The 13,039-nt window shown below is 44.9% G+C and overlaps 1 protein-coding gene across 9 annotated transcripts in view; it reads left to right on the forward strand.

The window, feature by feature from the left end:
- Window positions 1–13,039, forward strand: part of MAPK8IP3 (mitogen-activated protein kinase 8 interacting protein 3) — a 156,264-nt gene that overhangs the window by 95,297 nt on the left and 47,928 nt on the right. For 8 of the 9 annotated variants that reach the window (XM_084641155.1, XM_084641152.1, XM_084641156.1 and 5 more), the window contains 3 exons: window positions 2,226–2,283; window positions 4,070–4,222; window positions 8,323–8,404. In XM_084641155.1, coding sequence (XP_084497281.1) covers window positions 2,226–2,283; window positions 4,070–4,222; window positions 8,323–8,404 — 293 coding nt within the window. The remainder of the gene's footprint in view (window positions 1–2,225; window positions 2,284–4,069; window positions 4,223–8,322; window positions 8,405–13,039) is intronic. The other variant, XM_084641154.1, reaches the window with a different exon arrangement.

Raw genomic sequence — 13,039 nt, forward strand, 5'->3', positions numbered from 1 at the left:
ATCAGGTTGTTTTGGAATACCATTCTGCTGCTCTGGGGAAAACTGTGTCCTGTCCTCTATTTCCATAAATAGCCCTCTGTACCATTCCTGGGGTAAGGTGTCCTGTAGTTTCCACTGTGCCACACAGGCAGCTTTGGGGAAGATATCTGTGGCTTGGGCAGTGTGGAGCTTCTAGTTCTGGGGTGATTGGCTCATCCTCTCCATCACAGCTCCTTTCTGTACTGGAGATGCACCAGTACCCAATAAGTAGCAAAGAAATCAAAATGCAGAAAGGACTAATCCAAAGAAGGTCCTACACATGAACTCCCATTACCCATTCCTCCCTTCTGCTTCTGGAACATCATTATGCCATTTCTGAAAATGCTACTAGATATCCATTTAATTTAGTTTATTGCTAAAAGCCAGTAGGAGGGGGTGGAAATGTCACTTTTAGGGATGTAAGTAGGGTTTAAAAATAGTAACTGTTTGACCTATTAAAATTCTATCAGTTAAACAGTTAGCCATTAAGGAGTTCTGCCCCACCGCGCCCAGGACTCTGCTGCCGGCTGGGGCACAAGGCTTTGCTGCCTCCTTGGGCCCGGGCACAGGGCAGCAGGGGAGTTTAATCATTAACTGAAATCAATAAGACTGATGCTTATCGGTTAACTGGTTAACCTTTTACATCCCTAGTCACTTTATAACCAGAGTCCCATGCCCATAATCGCTGAGCTTCACGGATAGCTCCATACCACATATGTGATCATCTATAGGAGGAAAGAAAGGGGGAATTGCTCATTCCTCTTCCCCCACAACACAAATACATTTTTAGTAGGTTAACACCCAGACTGGAGTGTTTGTCTCCCACTTCTGAGGTGTTTGTAGTGTCTCACCCCCAGCAACCTGAGAACACGTAGCCTGAAACATCAAAGTGATTCATTTCCTGTCTATTCAGTATTTTTTAAATTTTACTTTTTAAAATGCTGCTTCTTCTCCATCCTTGCTGGGAATTTGCTTTTGCCATCATGAACCCATCCCATCTAATTGTGGGAAGAGGATCTGTGTGTTGAAGTGTTTTTTCTCTAACATCCATTTACTTCAAGTGTGAGTCGTTTATTATTTTCCTGTATAAGTGAATTAAATAACACCTTGAATAATTTCTCTTGAAAAATATCTATATCTGAAGGAATTTTTGTACAGCAAGGTAATATAATGGAGAACTTGAACGCAAGCCATGGCAGTTGTGTGAGCTCTTTGTACTTCATCATCTGTAGTGAGAGAATGCTATCCAAGCATCAGTGTCATGCCATGAGGGGAGGAGGGTTGTCTCTATGCTTCTATCCCCTAGAATTGTGTTTAGCCCCCATTGGGGAGGGAGCTGTCTCTATAGCTGTAACCCCAAGAGTCCCTTCCAGCAGGAAACTGTCCTGGATGGGTCAGTCCCCTTTCAGCGTCACTTAAAAGTATTGAACTCAGCCTTCAGTCTTAGGCTCAGATCTTTAAAACTGTGCACGCAAAAGTGCAACCTCCTAGCCCTGTGTGCGAGCTGCATTTGTGCCATAGCAGCACACCTTTTACAATTTGGGCCTGTAGTGTTATGGCTCTGAATTAATCTTAATATCTTTAGAGATGCTTAAATAAAAATAAAGAAACAAGGGGGCACCCTATGTAAAACCCTGCTACGATTGCAGTAGTGGGAAGAGGATGGTGCCATGGAGCCTTCATGAGCATGGAGCTGTCTACAAGAACTCTGAAAATCGGTATATTTAAGGACTGGGAGTTTGGCTTCTATTCTAATAAAAGCAAAAATCTCGTGTCACCCAGTGATGGGTTGTAAGTTGGACAACACTCTGCATTGCTATAAATCTGTGGACACTAAGAACCCCTGAACTCCTAGCTTCCCTCCATAGCAGTCGCTATAAGGAACGGTTGTAGTATGTCAGGGTTGGAGTGGGAGTCTTAGACCCAGCTTCTCCTAACCAGCTTTAGTGCAACCATCTTCTTGGCCCACCCCCTCAAGGAAGGTGAGTGGTTAAAAAAAAAAAAGAGTATCCTTTACAGAAAAGACACATGGACACTTTTGCTGCTGTTACGTATTATTTCAGCAGGAGGCACTCTGCAGCAGGACACACAGCTGTAAGGCTGCCTAACAAAAGCTATTTCTCCTTCTAAGCATCAGTCAGTTAGCCCAGAATAAGGCTCTGTGTTTCTGGAGGTGCAGATCAAAACTTCCGGGCCTCTTTTTTCAGGAATGGGCAAAGAAGTGGGGAATCTGCTGTTGGAGAACTCACAACTTCTGGAGACCAAGTAAGAAACCTTTGCATGTTCTGAACTGCTTATCTGTTTTTATACGCTTCCTGTCATCTTGGAATAGATCTGCGTCAGAACTCCTGCCTCATTGAGACATGTTGGCATCTGGTTTGGCAACCTTTCTTTGATGATGTTGGCTCCTTGGAGTTCCTCTTCCTCAAGCCATGTTTGAGGGGCTTTCCTATGCATATTTCTTTGTACAGTCACTTGACTGAACATTCCACACACATGCTTGTAGGGCCTGACCCCTCTTGAAGTCAATGGCAGGCTTTTCATTAACTTCATTGGCAGCTGGAGCAGTCCAGAATGGGCACTGTTAGGAAACTATCATGTTCTGAACTCTTCACTGCAATGTTTGCCTTCTGCAAAACATAATTGCGACTCACAAATGTCTTAGAATTCTTTGAATATATCAGCAAAATGGTGGATTAAAGAGAACCAGTTGAAATAATTTATTTAGACTTCAAAAAGCCTGTGGACAAGGTCCTGCACAACAGGCTACTAAAAAAGTTAAGTTGTCATGGGGTAAGAGGCAAAGTATTGTCATGGATCAAAAACTGGCTAGAAGACAGGAAACTAATAGTAGGATATTATCATGGCAAAAAGTTAACACCTGGATGACTCAGGGTTCCATACTACATTCTTTGTTGTTTAGTATATTTATATGTGATCTGGAAATGGGGATGAGTAGTGAGATAGCAAATTTTGCAGATGTTTAGGTTAGTCAGACCAGAGAGGACTGTGAGGAATTTCAGAGACACCTGAACAAGCTAGGTGAATAGGCAATATGATGACAAACAAATTCAATGTTGATAAATGCAAAGTAACGTGCATTGGAGGGAAAAAATTAAGTTATTCACATACTTGTCAGAGTTGTAAATTAATTGTATCAACACAAGAAGGGGACTTGGCCATCATTATAGACTGGTCAATGAAAACTTCTGTTCAGTGTGCAGCTGTCGTCAGAAAAAGCTAACCAAATGTTAGAATGAATAAGAAATGGGCCGTAGAATAATACAGAAAAAAATATAATGCCATTACATAAGTTGGTGGGACATCCTTTTATAGAATACCTGTGTGCTGTACTGGTCGTCCCATCTCAAAATTAATATTATAGGAGGAGACAAATAAGAGGGGACATGATAAAAATATATAGAGCCATGAATGGCATCAAGAAGGTAGATTAGAAACTTCTGTTCTTTCTGTCTCATAACACCAGAACAAAGACAGTCAAAGAAACTGAAAGGAGAGAAATTCAGAGCCAATAAAAGGAAATACTTTTTTAAACAACAAACAATTAGACTGTGGAACTCACTGCCACATTAAATGGTTGAGGCTAAAAATGTAACAATATTCAAAAAATGGATCCGATGGCTATCAAGAATATCCACAGCTATTGTAATGAATGATAACAAAAAAATTGTAGAAAGGATATTAAACCTCATGTTGTGGAGCTTAAGCCAAACTTTATTAGTGACCAAGATGTGACCTAACGTGGGGGGCAGATTACACCATGTCTGCCTTTTGTGGTGTGCTCACTTGTTCCCCTGAAGCACCTGGTGCTAGCCAATCGAGACAGGATTTCAGACTAGATAGTCTGATGCAGTCTGGCAATTCCTGTGTTCCTATCTACTCCCTCCCACCACCCCAGCATTTTTCTTTGAGTTCCCACTACACTGAATGCTTTTGTGGCATGTGTGATTTTTTTGTTCTCAGCTGCCTGTAGGAGGCAGTTTCTGTTCTCAGTGCGTCTCTCTTTACTGTTCCTTTCCCTGCCTTAAAGAAATGCTTTGAATGTTGTGAAGAATGATTTGATTGCTAAGGTGGACCAGCTATCTGGGGAGCAGGAGGTGCTGAAGGGAGAGCTTGAAGCAACAAAGCAGGCCAAAGCCAAGATGGAGAACAGAGTCAAGGAACTGGAGGAGGAGCTTAAAAGGTGAGTGCTGCACCCACTGCCCCAAACAGCTTCCTAATATTTGATTGGTGGAAAGAAAGGCCACAAAAAAACCCTAGCTAATTCATACACCTCTGCTGTCAGCTTAATTCTTTTCCCTCTTGGAATTTATTATTGGAATTCAAGGGCACCTCCTGGCTTAAATATGCAAATTTATTTTCTTGCTTTTTAAGTAAAAAAATATTTATATTGATTTTTTTTTTAAATTGCATGAGAACTTTGTTAGATTTTAACATTTCTCAGCAGTGATAACAACCCATTGTTCCAGGGCTTGGACACAACTGTCACATGCCCTTATGTTGTGCCAGCACCTTTTTGAAGCTACTGTCTTGTTCTCCAGAATCTCAGCTTTCACTGTCAAAGAATCTCTAGCTGTTATGGTTCAGAAGAAAACTTCAGAAATGTGGCCAGAATGTAACCATAGCAGAGATGTCTATGTGAGAATGCCAAGAGCCTGGAACAATAGCTCTCAGAAGGCTGAACTGCCCCATTCATTTCATTAGAGGGTTATCTCAGATGCTGAGTAATGATATTTAAATGTCAATATTGTTTACTATTTACTCCCTCCTGCTCAGAGTGAGATGGAGAGTCATGGATCTGCACAGTTGACTCTAAGTGACATCTCATTTTGGTGCCATAAGTGGGTGGCATTTGGGAGATACCACCATTTATTCTTTTCCCCCAATCAAGTGGGAGCCAACCCCCAGGAACCTAGCAGAGCCTATCATCATAATTTTCAGAGTAGCAGCCGTGTTAGTCTGTATCTGTAAAAAGAAAAAGAGTACTTGTGGCATCTTAGAGACTAACAAATTTATTAGAGCATAAGCTTTCGTAAGCTACAGCTCACTTCATCGGATGCATACAGTGGAAAATATAGTGGGGAGATTTTATATACACAGAGAACCTGAAACAATGGGTGTTACCATACAGACTGTAACAAGAGTGATCAAGAAAGGTGAGCTATTACCAGCAGGAGAGAGGTGGGGAGGGGGAACCTTTTGTAGTGATAATCAAGGTGGGCCATTTCCAGCACTTTACAAGAACAGTAGGAGGGGAAATATTCTGCTGCTCTCCTTTCTTCCCTGTGTCAGGATCCTGAACTCGACCATCTCATGGTCACTGCCTCCCAAGTTCCCATCCACTTTTGCTTCCCCTACTAATTCTTCCTGGTTAGTGAGCATCAGGTCAAGAAGAGCTCTGCCCCTAGTTGGTTCCTCCAGCACTTGCACCAGGAAATTGTCCCCTACACTTTCCAAAATTTTCCTGGATTGTTTGTGCACCACTGTATTGCTCTCCCAGCAGATATCAGGGTGATTGAAGCCTCCCATAAGAACCAGGGCCTGCGATCTAGTAACTTCCATTAGTTGCCGGAAGAAAGCCTTGTCCACCTCATCCCCCTGGTCCAGTGGTCTGTAGCAGACTCCCACCACGACAGCACCCTTGTTGCTCACGCTTCTAACCTTAATCCAGAGACACTCAGGTTTTTCTGCAGTTCCATACCGGAGCTCTGAGCAGTCGTACTGCTCTCTAACATCCAGTGCAACTCCCCCCCCTTTTCTGCCCTGCCTGTCCTTCCTGAACAGTTTATATCCATCCATGACAGTACTCCAGTCATGTGAGTTATCCCACCAAGTCTCTGTTATTCCAATCACATCATAATTCCTTGACTGTGCCAGGACTTCCAGTTCTCCCTGCTTGTTTCCCATTTGTGTACAGGCACTTGAGATAACTGACTTATCGTCCTCCTTTCTTAGTATGAGGCAGGAACCCTCCCTTTCGTGCTCTCCTGTTCCTGCTTCCTCCTGGTATCCCACTTACCTCAGGGCTTTGGTCTCCTTCCCCTGATGAACCTAGATTAAAGGCCTCCTCACTAGATTAGCCAGCCTGCTTGCGAAGATGCCCTTCCCTCTCTTCGTTAGGTGGAGCCCGTCTCTGCCTAGCACTCCTCCTTTTTGGAACACCATCCCATGGTCAAAGAATCCAAAGCCTTCTCTCCGACACCACCTGCATAGCCATTCAATGACTTCCACGATTCGACGGTCTCTACCCAGGCCTTTTCCTTCCACGTGGAGGATGGATGAGAACACCACTTGCGCCTCAAACTCCTTTATCCTTCTTCCCAGAGCCACGTAGTCTGCAGTGGTCCGCTCAAGGTCATTCTCAGCAGTATCATGGGTGCCCACGCGGAGAAGCAGGAAGGGGTAGCGATCCGAGGGCTTGATAAGTCTCGGCAGTCTCTCCGTCACATCGTGAATCCTAGCTCCTGGCAAGCACCAGACTTCTCGGTTTTCCCGGTCGGGGCGGCAGATAGATGACTCAGCCCCCGTGAGGAGAGAGTCCCCAACCACCACCACCTCCTCTTGGGAGTGGTGGTCGTAGAACCCCCATCCCTAGGACTGTGCATTTCATGCCTTCCAATCCACGGAGTCTCCTTCTGTTCCCTTCCCTCAGATGTTTCATCTAGTCCACTCTCCGCATTAGTACCTGTGGAGAGAACACGGAAACGGTTGCTTACCTGTATCTGCGTTGCTGGTACATGGACGCTCCCTTTTCTTCTTCTGGAGGTCACATGCTGCCAAATTTCTTCACCGTCCTCCTTTCCCCCCTGCGCAGCCTGCTCTGAATCTTCAGAACGTTGTGCCCGTAGAAGCATATCCTGACATCTGTCCAGGAAATCTTCAGTTTCTCTTATGCAACGCAGGGTCGATACTTGTTTCTCCAGACCTTGAACCTTCTCTTCCAATATAGAGACTAGCTTGCACTTTGTACAGACAAAGTCGCTTCTGTCCTGTGGAAGAAAAACAAACATGGCACATCCACTGCAGGTCACAACAGCTGAACACTCCCCATCCATATTACCTTCCTTCTACGAGCTTCCTTAGGAGCTGTAGTAGCTAGTCAGAGAAGCCGGCAACATGTAAGCCTCAGTGGGCTCTCCCCAGGCAGTCTCCCTCTGTTAGCCTCTCTGCTGTTCGCAGCTGACTGGCTTTTTATAACAGTCAGGCCTACTCAAGGCTCACCTGGAACAAAGCACTCCCAATTCACACTTTTCAACCAACCAATCAAGTACACAGTCAAACTGTCCCCACAACAGACACTCAGATACCCACCAACAGAGCCTCCCTAATGCAGCCCTTAGCGTATCTCTTCTCAGACAGATCCCAGGCAAACTCCCTCTGTTAGCCTCTGTGCTGTTCGCCACTCAGCTGGATTGCAAGAGGGAAGCTTTCTTTAACAAAAAACGCTGGGGCTGTTTTTCCTATTTAATGGTTGCACAGTGGCTGATTAGGTAAATCCCAATTGTATTGTGATTTCTCAGGGCATACTGCAGACCTCATTGCTTTTCTCTCATGGGAATTGGTTACCAAATACAGAATGTAGACTTGCTTATGCTTATATCTTGTGGAGTGTACGTTGTTTTAAAGGGACACTGTCAGGTTAAATAAATTTGTTTCCATGTCTTACTAGGAATCCTTTAGGTTACGAAAACTTCAGTTCTTTAAAAAAAATCTGACATATTCTTTGCTATTTATACTGGATTTTTGCTTTTTTTTCATGTCTATTGGCTTGTGCAATGACATTGGATTAGTTAGTTTCATACTTCTTTTGGTCAGTTTCACTTTGGCACAGCACTTCAGTATTGGGGTTGCAAACCCAGCAGCGGAATGTTTCTTTTTAAATATGAGGTAAGTATATTACGCTTCGTGTGAGTTGTTCACAAAATGCATTGGAGTAATGCCCAGTTTCATACATGACACTCCTGGTCATAACTTAGACATATCTTAGGAGAAAGCAGGGATGGATCCTGCAGAAGTCAATAGGTCCTTGCTCCACAAGTAGACCCATTGATTTCAGTGGAACTGTTCACAGAGTAAGGTACTACTTAGCATGAGTAAGACGGTCAGAATCAGGCCCATGGTGGCTTGTTTGTACAGGTCACAGTGGGAAAGAGGCTTGGTAAATATATTCTATACTTTCATACTCTTTTATGTATAGTGCTCCAAAGGGTGACTTAGAATCTGTCCAGCAACAGCTGCCGACATATTACTTTCTGGTTTGTTTGATTTCTTCTTGTTTTCTAGAGTGAAATCTGAAGTGATCATTGCCCGACGAGAACCCAAAGAAGAGGTGGAGGATGTAAGCAGCTATCTCTGTACAGAATTGGTATATTACATTATTAAAATGCCTGTGGGGGAAGGGGTTAATATTCTTGTTCTGTATTACTTTGTTATCTGAATTGTAGCTCAAAGTCGCTGAGATACAGATCGCTCTGCCCTTGTTGATGGTGAGGGCAAAGCTGGCCAACCCTAGGTTCTTACTGCTGAACATTGCCAGCAGTCGGGCTCCAGCATGTGATTTCCTCTATATATGCCTGTTTATGTCAAATCATAGGCTGGCAGGGAGCATCACTTCTCAGTGACTAAGCACATCATGTCCTCAGGGTGCCTGCTGTTCAAAGAGGTAGTTTCAGAGTATATCAGTACTCTGTTCAGCATTGCTAGAATATTGTCCTCTTCAATGTGTTCCTCCCGTAGCATCTAATTTTCCTCTTTATTCAAATTGCAGTCAGTTTAACTGGACAATCTGTGCTAGAGTTCATTATGATATTGCTTACACAGATGAGCTTGTTTGATTATGTTAGCTATGTTGTAGCATGAAAGGATTTTATGCAGTGTGTCTTGCACTGATCTGAAAACTCTAGCCAGTTCCATAGCAATGAACATTTTAACTTAATGGCTTTACATTCTCCCAATTTTGAGACAGAAATTTTTTTTACACTCTGTTTTTTCATAACGTTTTTGAACTATCTAGCATTGGCCACTGCCAGATGCAGGATGCCAGAGGAGGGGGACCAGTGATCTACTCCGTTCTGGCGAGTCTGATGGTTCTTGGTCATTTCTTTGGGTGTTTTTTGCTAAGGTTAAGAATTTCCAGTTTTTCAACCTAGTCCAGCTGTAGCCAAAAACCAGACAAACCAAGGAATGATAGAAATACCACCTGGAAATGTCACCTCTTATGTCACCGGAAATCTGATCCACCTACTCTCTCCACACTAGCACACAGAAAAGACGTTCTGTTCTTATTGGCTGAAAAGTATTGGGCCAAATTAATCACTAGTGTAATTCTATTGATTTAACTGGAGTTATACCAGAGATGAATTTGGCCTATTGAAAGCTTTGAGTTTGTGGCAGGTTTGCAAATCACTCCTGTGAATGCTGGATGAAGGGTTCTTTTTTGAGCAGAGCTGTGCCAATAGACCTGTGTTTTTAAATAAATATAAATAAAAATGCAACTCCCACTAGATTTTTAAGAGTAATTTACTCTTCACTTACATACTTCCTCTGTCTGCCACTCAGATGAGTTAATTTCAAAGAGAAGAAGGCAGGGCTTTAGCTGGCTAGTTTCCACTAGACCATTTTGGTGTAGTGTTGCACCATCCAAAAGAGCTACATCAGCCTTTTGGGCTGAAATGGGGATATTAACAATTATAGACAAAACCCAGTGCTGCTTCCTGGTATATTTAAGGTTTCCTGTAGGCAGCCTTTTTCCCCAGCTGTCGGGGGGGGGGGGTCTTTGCTGCTTATCATGCATTGCTCTCATTTCCCTTCCCCTGAGGGGAGTGTAGCATGTAAGGTCTTTTTCCCTTTTCTGGTCCATATGTAGATCCACCAGCCCACAACAGCCATACTCGCCTCTACTAAAAGAAGGCATACTTACGTTATCCTCCTCAGGGAATCAGACAGAAGGTTGTTGGCAGGGACCGGGCGGGGGCTTTGGCCATTTTATAAATGCGGACATTGAGATTCTTCTTTGAGTAGATGCAGATGTGTATTCCATTTAGATATGTGCGCCCAGCAAGCTGAAGCTGGAGCTGGAGACCTTTGCCTAGCAATACCCTGAGAGTACTCATGGTACCTCTCCTGGCTATATGAGGCAGCGCTGCCCTGACCCCCTTCAGTTCCTTCTCATCTCCTGTGTCTGAACTCAGAGCTCTGTGTGGTTGTAGACTCCCACCCTTGCATTTAATCTTAGCCTAGTTGATTGTATATAGTTAGTGGTAGTTAATAGTCAGTAGATAGTGTCCCCTGGTAATGCGCTCACTGTGGTTTAAACATTGCTCTTCGTGTGGAGGGGCGATTTCCAACAGCGACTTCATGCGGTGCCCGCTTTGTCTCAGCAAGCCCCACCTTAAAGAGAGTTGTTTGATTTGTAAATCATTCAAGAACTGGATTCAGGTGGTGCAGGACCTTTGCCTCAAGCAGCTCCTGCTTGAATAGACTATGCAGCCTGATCTGGTACCAAGGCCTCCTTGGACTGAAGATTACCCTCGGGCTTGGAGCATGCTGCTGCCTCTCCCAAGAGATGGAGGAACTGTCCCAAGAGGTGGAGGAGAATCCAGGATGTGACGGAGTGTTTGCCGATACTGATCAAGACCTTGGACCGCTACCCCTTCCTACTTCTCCATGTGGGCACCAGTGGTACTGCCAAGAATGATCTTGAGCGGATCACTGCATACTGCGTGGCTCTGGGAAGAAGGATAAAGGAAGTAGTGTTCTCATCTGTCCTCCCTGTTGAAGGAAAAGGCCCAGGTAGGGACTGTCAAATTGTGGAGGTGAATGCGTGGTTAAGCAGGTGGTGTTGGAGAGAGGGCTTTGGATTTTTCGACCATGGGATGTTGTTCCAGGAAGAAGGATTGCTAGGAAGAGATGGGATCCACCTAACGAAGAGAGGGAAGAGCATCTTCGCAGGCAGGTTTGCAAACCTAGTGAGAAGGGCTTTAAACTAGGTTTGCCGGGGGATGGTGACCTAAGCCCAGAGGTAGTGGGGGAGTGGGATACCAGGAGGAAACACAAGGAGGAGGGTACAGGACGGGAAGCCTCCTGATTCATACTGAGAAAGTAGGGCAATTGGCTAGTTTTCTTAGGTGCATGTACACAAATGCAAGAAGCCCGGGATGAAGCAGAAAGAATTGAAAGTCTTGGCACAATCAAGGAACTATGATGTGACTGGAATAACAGAGACTTTGTGGGGCAGTTCACATGACTGGAGTACTGTAATGGGTGGGTATAAACTGTTCAGGAAGGACCGGTATGGGAGGAAAGGTGGAGGAGATGCATTGTATGTAAGAGAGCAATATGATTGCTCAGAGCTCCAATTTGAAACTGGAGAAAAGCCTGTTGAGAGTCTTTGGGTTAAGTTTAGAGGCGAGAGCAACAAGGACGATGTCGTGGTGGGCATGTGCTATAGACCACTGGATCAGAAGGATGAGGTAGATGAGGCTTTCTTCGGACAACTAACTGAAGTCTCCAGATCACAGGCCCTGGTTCTAATGGGGGACTTCAATCACCCTGACATCTGCTGGGAGAGCAATACAATACAGCAGACAATTCAGAAAGTTTTTGGAGAGTGTTGGGGACGACTTCCTGGTACAAGTGCTGGAGGAACTGACTAGGGGCCATGCTCCTCCTGACCTGCTGCTTATAAACAGGGAAGAATTGGTAGGGGAAGTAGGAGAGGGTGGCAACCTAGGCAGCAGTGACCATGAGATTGTTGTGTGACAGGGTCAGGCCAGATGGCTATAGGAGAGTGATAGAAGTTACATATATTAGCCCCAGATTAAGCAGGTCCCTTTTTCCTGAGTAAAATAATGGGCTGTTCCAGAACAATCAGGAAGTTGCTGGAACCAATTAAGGCAGGATAATTAAGACACCTGGAGACAATTAAGAAGCTACCAGAATCAATTTGGACAGGCAGGCTAATCAGGGCACCTGGTTTAAAAAGGACCTCACTTCAGTTAGTGAAGTGTATGTGAGGAGCTGGGAGCAAGAGGCGCAAGAAGCTGAGAGGTGCGTAGGCATACTGCTGGAGGACTGCGAAATACAAGCGTTACCAGACATCAGGAGGAAGGTCCTGTGGTGTGGATAAAGAAGGTATTGGGAGGAGGCCATGGGGAAGTAGCTCAGGGAGTTGTAGCTGTCACACAAGTGTTACACGAAACACTGTAGACAGCTATGATCCACAGGGCCCTGGGCTGGAACCCAGAGTAAAGGGCGAGCCAGGTTCCCCCCATCCCTCTCAACTCCCTATTTGAGACAAGAGGAGGTGACCTGGACTGTGGGTCCCACTAGAGGGAAGGTCCCTGGCCTATCCCCACCAACCCACTAGCTGGGTCAGCAGAGACTGCGGGGATTGTTCTCCTCCCTTTGCCCACGCTGGCCAGTGATGAGATTAGCTGAATGAATGGCAGGTTTGAGCCACTAGCAAAAGTGGCCAAACTGAGGGCTGCTGTAAATCTCTGAGGCGAGCAAATCCGCCAATAAGCGCAGGACCCACCAAGGCAGAGGAGGAACTTTGTCACAGTTGAGTTCAGCATCCTGACAAAAGGAAGAAAAGAGAGTAGCAAAATACGGACCCTGGACTTCAGAAAAGCAGACTTTGACTCCCTCAGGGAACTAATGGGCAGGATCTCCTTGGAAGCTAATATGAAGGGGCAAGGAGTCCAGGAGAGCTGGCTGTATTTAAAAGAAGCCTTATTGAGGGTGCAGGAACAAACCATCCCGAAGTGCAGAAAGAATAGCAAATATGGCAGGCAACCAGCTTGGCTTAACAGTGAAATTTTGGAGGAGCTTAAACTCAAAAAGGAAGCTTACAAGAAGTGGAAATTTGGACAGATGACTAGGGAGGCGTATAAAAATACTGCTCGAGCATGCATGGGTGTAATCAGGAAGGCCAATGCACGATTGGAGTTGCAGCCAGCAAGGGATGTGAAGGGTAACAAGAAGGGTTTCTACAGGTATG

Source organism: Lepidochelys olivacea (assembly GCF_965140295.1).
Source record: "Lepidochelys olivacea isolate rLepOli2 genome assembly, chromosome: 10".
NCBI classification, from domain to species: Eukaryota; Metazoa; Chordata; order Testudines; family Cheloniidae; genus Lepidochelys; species Lepidochelys olivacea.